The sequence below is a fragment of the Engraulis encrasicolus genome, chromosome 23, assembly GCF_034702125.1.
Source record: "Engraulis encrasicolus isolate BLACKSEA-1 chromosome 23, IST_EnEncr_1.0, whole genome shotgun sequence".
NCBI classification, from domain to species: domain Eukaryota; kingdom Metazoa; phylum Chordata; class Actinopteri; order Clupeiformes; family Engraulidae; genus Engraulis; species Engraulis encrasicolus.
This window is the reverse complement of record NC_085879.1, coordinates 51570210-51580209: the sequence shown is the minus strand read 5'-3', so window position 1 is coordinate 51580209 and position 10000 is coordinate 51570210. Positions and strand designations below refer to the sequence as shown.

General features: G+C 43.1%; 1 protein-coding gene across 1 annotated transcript in view; it reads right to left on the bottom strand.

The window, feature by feature from the left end:
* slc39a13 (solute carrier family 39 member 13) overlaps window positions 1–10000 on the bottom strand; it is a 24355-nt gene that overhangs the window by 8680 nt on the left and 5675 nt on the right. Inside the window, exons 3-4 of the mRNA XM_063190512.1 lie at window positions 3249–3356; window positions 1187–1293 (exon numbers count right to left, since the gene is read on the bottom strand). Of these exons, the coding sequence (XP_063046582.1) occupies window positions 1187–1293; window positions 3249–3356 (215 nt within the window). The remainder of the gene's footprint in view (window positions 1–1186; window positions 1294–3248; window positions 3357–10000) is intronic.

Sequence of the window (10000 nt, the reverse complement as noted above, 5' to 3'; positions counted from 1 at the left end):
GGCGTCAGACTTGTAGCCCAAAGGTTGCCGGTTCGACTCCCGACCCGGCAGGTTGGTGAGGGGAGTAATTAACCAGTGCTCTCCCCCATCCTCCTCCATGACTGAGGTACCCTGAGCATCATACTGCACTTGTCCTTTAAATTGCATGACACTAAGCTGATGCTTTTCTGAGAAGTGACTTGCAGTTACAGAAGAACCATTGAAAGCATCATCACCAGCTGTATCACTGGAGCAGTGTGGGGTTAGGTGCCTTGGTACAGGGTATTGGTTACAGTCCCTGGAGCAGTGTGGGGTTAGGTGCCTTGGTACAGGGTATTGGTTACAGTCCCGAGAGCAATGTGGGGTTAGGTGCCTTGGTACAGGGTATTGGTTACAGTCCCTGGAGCAGTGTGGGGTAAAATCACTATTAGGCCATGGACACCCCCTCCCCCCTCCCCATACAGCCATGTGTTCACACTAAAATAGAGGAACTTGCAACTTTGACTAAAACTGTGTGTGACGCTGTCTCTTAGAGGGAGTGTGAATAACGGTGAGTCGGTGTGTGTCTTACGGTGTGTGTGTGTGTGTGCATCTTACAGTGTGTGTGTGTGTGTGTGTGTGCATCTTACAGTGTGTGTGTGTGTGTGTTTATGTGTGTCTTACGGTGTGTGTGCATCTTTCGGTGTGTGTGTGTGTTTGTGTGTGTCTTACAGTGTGTGTGCATCTTACGGTATGTGTGTCTTACGGTGTGTGTGAATTATGTTGAGTATGTGTGTCTTACGGTGTGTGTGTCTTCAAGTGCGTGTGTGTGTGTGTGTGTCTTACAGTGTGTGTGTCTTAAAGTGCGTGTGTGTGTGTGTCTTACGGTGTGTGTGTCTTCAAGTGTGTATGTGTGCGTCTTACGGTGTGTGTGTCTTTGTGTGTGTGTGTGTGTGTGCATCTTACGGTGTGTGTGTCTTCAAGTGTGTATGTGTGTGTCTTACGGTGTGCGTGTCTTCAAGTGTGTATGTGTGTGTGTGTGTGTGTGTGTGTGTGTGTGTGTGTGTGTGTGTGTGTATGTGTGTCTTCAAGTGTTTATGTCTTCAAGTGTGTGTATGTGTGTCTTCAAGTGTGTATGTCTTCAAATGTGTGTGTGTGCGTCTTACGGTGTGTGTGTGCGTCTTACGGTGTGTGTGTGCATCTTACGGTGTGTGTGTGTGTGTCTTACGGTGTGTGTGTCTTCATCAGGGAAGATCTTCTCCAGCAGCAGGAAGGAGAGAAGGCCAGTTAGAACCCAGAGACCCTGGAGGCGGTAGTGGCGTTCATGATCGCCCTCTACACACACACACACACACGCACACACACACACACACACACACACACACACACACACACACACAGAGTTAGAACCCAGAGACCCTGGAGGCGGTAGTGGCGTTCATGATCGCCCTCTACACACACGCACACGCACACACACACACACACAGTCAGAACCCCCCCCCCACACACACACACACACAGTCAGAACCCCCCCCCCCCCCCCCCACACACACACACACACACACAAGAACCCCCCCCCCCCCCACACACACACACACACACGCACGCACACACACACACGCACACACACACACAAACGCACACACACACACAAACGCACACACACACACAAACGCACACACACACACACACACACACACACACACACACACACACACACACACACACACACACACACACACACACACACACACACGCGCACACACACACACACATTATCATATAACATTACAGCTCCATCAGCTCCTAGAGGCCCTGGGGGTAGAAGCAAAACCCAAAGTGACTCATGACTGCCCTCCAGAGGAAGAATCAATACACTACATTACACTACATTACCCTACACTACAATATTAGGTTTCCAGCAGGGCTGTCCCAAGGCATAACGTGAGCTGAGAATTATAAGGTTCTAGCTCAATTGAGTTTTTCTTTGGGTTTCAGTAATGTTCAGATGTTTTCTATAAATGTATTTATTAAAAGATTGTCAGAATTGTGAAATGTCAATGTCAATGTGTATGTAATTGTATATAGCCTATGTATAGCCTTGTATGTCTTTTTATTGCAACGTTTCCTGTGATATAGGAGTAGGCCTACCACCAGCTGATTGACTGCAATTGGGAGCAATTGGGATGACGCACTGGGGATTCCCGGGACACACCTCCAATGAACACCTGTCTAATCAATGTTATGTTGTAAAAGAACACTCAGCTGTTCATGTGTAAGATGACCCTGATGAAGGCGTAAGCCGAAACGTTGGTCTTATTACAGTAAATGTAACTGCATGAAGTTCTGAGTGTGCGACGACCATTCTTTTTCAAGTTGAGAAATTGAGTTTTTGACATAATCTGACCAATTACATGTTTGTTAATGCCTGTGTGGTGTTATTTTTGTAAACAAAAATATTATTTCACATTGTTATTAATAAAATAAAAAGGTTCTATCTCACAAAACATCTGGGATGTAAAAACTTTGATGCTCAATATCTCAGAACTACCCTAAACAGAGATAGAACCTTATAATTCTAAGCTCACGATAAGTGAAGTATGCAACAGCTTAGGCCCTAAGCCTTAGGCCCTCGGTTCGCTTGCTGCGAGCCGCAAATTACGCACGTCACCGCAAGCAACCGATTGCACACGCTTGCTTAAAAAGCAGTAGAACAACACGCAATATACTGGCGGTGTCAGAAAGAACAGCATTGCGGTCGGAAAATTGGGAACACAGACTGCAATTATTATTATTATTATCATTATTATTATTATTATTATTATTATTATTATTATACTGTACTTCCACTGTTATTATTTCTATTATTGTAGTGTCTTCTTTCTTTATTATCTTATATATGTTACATGTTCAATGCTAAATAACCTATGTTAAATGTTCAATGTTCATTTATACTGTATTTATTATTGTCCATTGTTACCAGTTCGTCACTGTTACCTGTCCTGTGTGTGTGTGTGTGTGTGTGTGTGTGTGTGTGTGTGTGTGTGTGTGTGTGTGTGTGTGTGTGTGTGTGTGTGTGTGTGTACCTGGGGTGCAGCTGAGGTTCCAGGCTTCAGGGAGGTGTGTGTGTGTGTGTGTGTGTGTGTGTGTGTGTGTGTGTGTGTGTGTGTGTGTGTGTGTGTGTGTGTGTGTGTGTGTGTGTGTCGGTGTGTGTGTGTGTGTGTGTGTGTGTGTGTGTGTGTGTGTGTGTGTGTGTGTGTGTGTCGGTGTGTGTGTGTGTGTGTGTGTACCTGGGCTGCAGCTGAGGTTCCAGGCTTCAGGGAGGAGATGCAGGAACACGTCGCCAAGGAGACCGCCGATCGCAAAACTCAACAGGCGCTTCAGCTGCTGAGAACCCTCTGTAGACACACACACACACACACACACACACACACACACACACACACACACACACACACACACACACACACACACACACACACACACACACACACACACACACACACACACACACACACAGGTTAAACTCAACAGGCGCTTCAGCTGCTGAGAACCCTCTGTAGACACACACACACACACACACACACTTAACCGAATGATCACGTCAGCAATTGATGCCACTGCTCCACACACACACACACTAAACTCGATAATAACTTCAGTCTCTGACACACACACACACACAACACACACACACACACACTAAACTCGATAATCACTTCAGTCTCTGACACACACACACATAACACACACACGCGCTCTTTTTTTTGTGAGTGTGTGTGTCTGCGTGTGTGTGTGTGTGCATGTGTGTGTGTGTGCATGTGTGTGGGTGATTCTCACGAAGCTAAAAAAAACAATGGCAATGACTTTTTAATGGTTAAATATGACAGGGATTCTTTTGATAATATACATGACTGTAGAGCAAGACGTGTACTTTCTGGTACACTAGTTCATTTTTAAAAATATTATTTTTATTTTCCACTTTTTCTGCATTTTATAGGCAAATTCTCATTACCGAAATGTGTCCCGACCAAAATTTCTGGTCTTTGAATTGGGGTAAAACATAATACAAATTTTAAAAATACATAAATGACACAACAAGAGCGTTAGTCTATGTCCGAGGTTTCATTAAGTGTTCCTTGTTGGCAATTTAAATAATGAACACTAATGAATATTTCAAGAAAAGATCGTGTCCCCAAGTTTTTCTTCTCATTACCGCAATATATTTCAGAACTACAATTAAAAGCCATCAGAATTTCAATATGAGCTGAAACTACCTCCAATTCATCTGTACTAACAGGAGATTCAAGATGGCTACATGATTAGTCAGCCTTATTGTTTGTGCCTGTAAAATGTCACAATTTGTCTCAAAAATATGCAAATACGACAAAAGTGGTTCTCATTACCGAAATCAGTCAATATTTCGAAATGAAAAAGATTTTTTCATTTTAAACTTGCTTGGTAATAGGGTATTCCTTTTCAGAATTCAACAATGGTCATGAATTAGCCATGTCATAATTACTCAAGTTACAGTTAGCATTACTGTGCTGAGCCATCTCATTACCGCAATGCACATTCTCATTACCGCAATGTTTTAAGTACCTTTCGGTAATGAGGATTGTCAATTTCGGTAATGAGACTCTATGGTGATTTACATTTAGAATATATTTCCATGACATATATGTATTTCACTTTTTATTTATGTACATTTTTAAACATGCAACTGCAACCTTAAATACAAATTATATTTTTGCAGTATAAATATTGTCACTATGTCACTTAATTATAGTTAAAGCACTGATGAAAGTGTTAAGTGAAATTGCATCCATTTCAGGTTGAAATATGCAATTGTATTGAATCGATATTTGATATACAATATTGCAAGTAAACAAAGCAAAAGTAAATGCCTAACATATGCAATAGTTCCTTCATCTAATGGGGGTTGTCTGTAAAAGTGATCATCTCCCTATACATTACATAGGCTAAATTGAGTGGTCATATAGGTGTTGTTCATAGACCATTTTTATGTTCTCATCCTTTCTGGCTAATGTTGTGGTAACATTTACATTTTGTCCCACCCTTGGAAGAACAATAATCGACTATGGGCCAGAAACCCTGTTGTGAGAGTTCATTGACAGTAGCAAGTCACAACTTAATTCTTGCTCACATGCCAACCCATGAATCAATATTCTGGCTGTTTCCACCCTCGAAATGTGGTCTTTTGATGCAAAAAATGCTCAAATTGCCTAGAAATGTCACCCAATGCAAAGGCAATTGCAAACAACGAAGCCAGCACTCGCAGTGAAGTTGTCAGATTACGTAGATGGCAAAAAGGGAAAAAGTTGGGAGACAAAATCGACTCACTTCAAGTCTATGTGCTTTTCCAGAAATTGACAGGTTTTTTTGCTTCCTGTGTTTGGTTGTCATACCCTCATTTGTAGTGGGTTTGAGTATTTATCCTTTTTTACTAACTTGACTTCCTTCCAAAATCTTTGTGGTGTAACAAAAGGCTTGGCATTTGAAATAGTAGTGAATAGGCCTTTTTAGCGAATTCAGTGTGAAGCAGTTTTTAGAATATTTCAATCAAAACTAGTAAGAAGAATCATTTGGAGGAATGCTGTAGTTGCCTTTACACTTTCCCAAATTAGAAACTGCTTATGCATGTTGTTTGCAGCCTTTAGCAAGGTTTCAGCCCCCATACTCCGATCCTTTAGCCATGCTTAAACACCCATGTACCCATCTTTTAGTCATGCTGTGGGTTCTTGATGTCCTGGGTAAGTGGAAAGGCAACTGGATCAAAACAGCCTCAAAATGCACTTTGCACTGATTTAGCTGAAAATGCCCATTCACAGCAATTCAAAATTCCAAGTCTAATGTGCCACCCTTTGACAAGTATCAAACATGCTAGAAAATGACAAGGAAGTTAAGGTAGTGCAACGGAACAATACTGCAAGAGAAGAGCAGGATTTTGCAACATTTTAATTCCGTGTTTCATGCACCCTATACTAATTATGGGCATGTCTGATATTGTCCTGAAAACCAAACATTTTTTCTTTTTCAAAAATGTGAGTGAAGTGAAAGCCCACTTGGGAAACTACAACTCCCATTGTCATTGTGATCCAGCACTCCACAGCACACACATGAACACTGCACACAACAGAATGGCATTTATGCCTCACCCGCATTTATGCCTGATCCCCAATAGCGCCCGAACGGGAGCAGTACTATGCTCAGGGTACCTCAGTCATGGAGGAGGATGGGGGAGATCACTGGTTAATTACTCCCTCCACCAACCTGGCGGGTCGGGAATCGGGAGTCTGATGACCTAACCTATGACTGCCATTGATGTGCAATGTGCAACACAAGCAGTTAGTGGTGTTCAGTGATATTTCATAACACATAACGTTCATTGTGAATTGCGGCTTTGGTCCGGACAGCATTAAGGTGATACTGTACCGAAAATGTACCGAACTGTGACCCTAAAACCAAGGTGTACCGAACCCGCATACCATACAAGCTACTCTAGTCATCTCTTGTTCCTTCTACTACCTACTTCCTAGTTGCCGGTGCGCGCCGAGTCAGAAAAAAAAGTCCAGTGCACGGCCTCGCACTGCGACATGATTTTCCTTCTCATGACAAGATTTAGATTTCTGGTCCACTATAGATTTTTGGCTGGAGAGATCAGTGGTGAGTTGTGATGTCATATTCAGGGTGGGGATGAGGAGTGGGATGTATGCGCTTCATTGGGGTCATCAGGTGGCTACCCTCCGTTGTTTTGATGATGGACTAACTTTAACTTCAGAGTGCACCCCTTGGCCTTCACCCCTTATACTATGATGTTACTTTGGTGCCCAGGATGGGCCTCGCCTCTTCACCTACTGCAGGGGTGGGGAACCTTTTTCATTCGAGGGGCCTCTTCAAATTCATCTGAGGGCCGTAAAAGTTCTCAGAGAGCCGTATTAACCCCTTAAGACACGCCTTTATAAACTTGCTGTTACCAGAATAGCAATGACCAAGTCGTAGTGCTTTACTAAAGGCCCTGTGTTATGTCATAGTATTGTAGTACTATGGTAGTTAACTTTCATTGACTATTACAGCGTGCCACTGGAGGTACGGCGTGCATTAAGGGGATAAGAACACAAACCAGGATTTTCCCCTGCACATTAGGCCTATATTGAAGGCATCCACCTTTAAAACAGACCCCACCTTCTCTAGTTCCCCTGAATATAACTTAATTGTATTGCAAATGTATTTTGTAAGATTTACAAAATATCTCATATTTCATGTGAAGCTGCATAACATTGAATTTATATTGGGGGCCTGATTAAACGGCCTCAAATGGCCCTCGAGACAGGTTCCCCACCCCTGACCTATGGTCTTTTATGGTCTTTGGCTGGGTTAAGTCTTGATTCCCAATATCCTTCAGTAGCGTAATGAATGGTTTTATATAGAATATATTTATCATCTTATTAGGTGTCATTTGATTAGTTCTGCCCCGGAGACTCTGTCGTTGTGCTAACAATAATAACAAATCACATCATTTACTAATATTTGGCTTTAGTTCAATGTATTCCTCCTTATTCTCATTACCGAATACTCATTCTCATTACCGAAACGTATCCCTCATTACCGAAATGAGCACTTAAATGTAGAAAAAAAGTACTAAAGGAAAACTGTATTCATGTATATTTTTTATGAACACTGTACCTTTCATGTTTCTTTCACTTCAGTATATTTTTGGACTGAAATTGTAGGTTTTCACTGATTTATTCTAAAATTAAAGAGGAAAACAAATGATCCTATTGCGGTAATGAGGTAAAATGGTAAAATTCTTAAACTACAATAATAAGAAAAAAATCTTTTTTGAGTGTGTTATGAAGCCCCTAGTACAACTATCAATATTCAATGAAAAAAACTGCAAGAACAATTAAGTTTCCTAATACATTTCATGAAAGAAAAAAATTGCGGTAATGAGCATTTTAGCAGACATGGACTTTTAAAATGTTAGAAAATGTGTTTTAAATAGTTGTCAGGTAAGTTGATATTATTGTGCTTAGTAACTGTACACTTTAATGTAACTGATTCAAAAAGAAATTCAATCAAAAAAGCATTTTGAAAAAATGGTTGTCAAAACACCTTTGTTGCGCGTTTCGTGAGAATCACCCGTGTGTGTGCGTGCCACACATGTCTGCATTACCAAGCCTCAATGCTTGACCCATTTCTCAACACCCCCCCCCCCCCCCTCCCCGACACACACACACACACACACACACACACACTCCCCGACACACACACACACACACTCCCCGACACACACACACACACACACACACACACCCTGGTGTCCGTACAGCTATAAACTTGTTTCTCCACAGCTCATATTTACCTGGATAAGATCTCACAACTAGGACATGACCATACCCCTCACACACACACACACACACACACAGACACAGACACAGACACAGACACAGACACAGACACACACACACACACACACACACACACACACACACACACACACACACACACACACACACACACACACACACACACACACACACACAATATTACACCTAAATACACACACACAGACACACACACATCTAGGGCATGCTTCTACATGATTGCCGACACACACAGGCTTTCTTGTCTTAACTTGGGTGTGGCTGCTACCGTTTCTGTTGCACACCACAGTTAAGGTCACACACACACGCACACGCGCACGCGCACGCGCACGCACACGCACACGCACACGCACACGCACACACACCAGTTAAAAATATCATGGCCACAGCATCACAGCCCCATGATGCATCTGGCTCTGGGTGACTGGTCCTTACTAACACACACACATGCACGCGCACACACACACACACACACACACACACACACACACACACACACACACACACACACACACACACACACACACACACACACACACACACACACACACACACACACACACACACAGCAGTTAAAAATATCACAGCCCCATGATGCATCTGGCTCTGGGTGACTGGTTTTTACTAAACACACACACACACGCGCGCGCACGGACACATACACACGTGCACACGCACATGCACGCACACAGGCACACATACACACTGAGGGGAAATAGTGGCAGTTCCTCCTGGTTAGCTCCTACACGCACGCACACACGCACGCGCACACACACACACACACACACACACACACACACACACACACTATGAGTGGAAATAGTGGTAGTTCCTCAAGGTTAGCTCCTACCGGAAAGGTCCAGTCAGCCATCTGGAAAATCACTCATGCAGCCGGGATAAAGCTGGGCCAGATGTGTGTGTGTGTGTGTGTGTGTGTGTGTGTGTGTGTGTGTGTGTGTGTGTGTGTGTGTGCGCGCGCGTGTCTGGTTTTTGGTCATGAATGCTCCTCGTGTGTTTTTAGCTCTCCGGTGGGTAATTACGGTTGTTTGGCCGTGGTTTCCATGACTACGCACATCTTACTACACATGTGTAGGTGTGGCCAAGTTTCCATGGAAACGAGACTGCATGTAACCATGTGACCATGTGTTTCTATGGAAACGCCCAAGCACGTTGTCAACCAGGGGACTATTCCATCAACAGAGTGTTCAATCCGAGTTAAAGTCGCTAAACTCCGCTATATTTGTAAAGAGAGCAATTCCATCCGTCTCGCTAATTTTACTGGCATCATTCCCTCACAGTAAGTTCAAAGGGGTACAAGGTAGGATGACGTGGTGCCCGTGGCATGTCTGTCTCATAATCTACACCGTAATGATAAAATGCTGGTCAAATAAACTCGCTGTGAGACTGTTTTTCATCACGGAATGCCAGCAATCGTTACAAATCTAATGTAAAGCGATGTTTTCAAATGAAACGTTTTTCCCACGTCACTCGTTCGGACCGCACTGTCAAAAGTTGCATGTGGGGTTTTCTATTTACCGTGGATGTGGTCGCGAGAGCCATAGTTCACTTACTAATGACTCGTGTAAGCGTCGGCTGACTCGGGACGCAGATTAATTCATTAAACTTTTAATCCT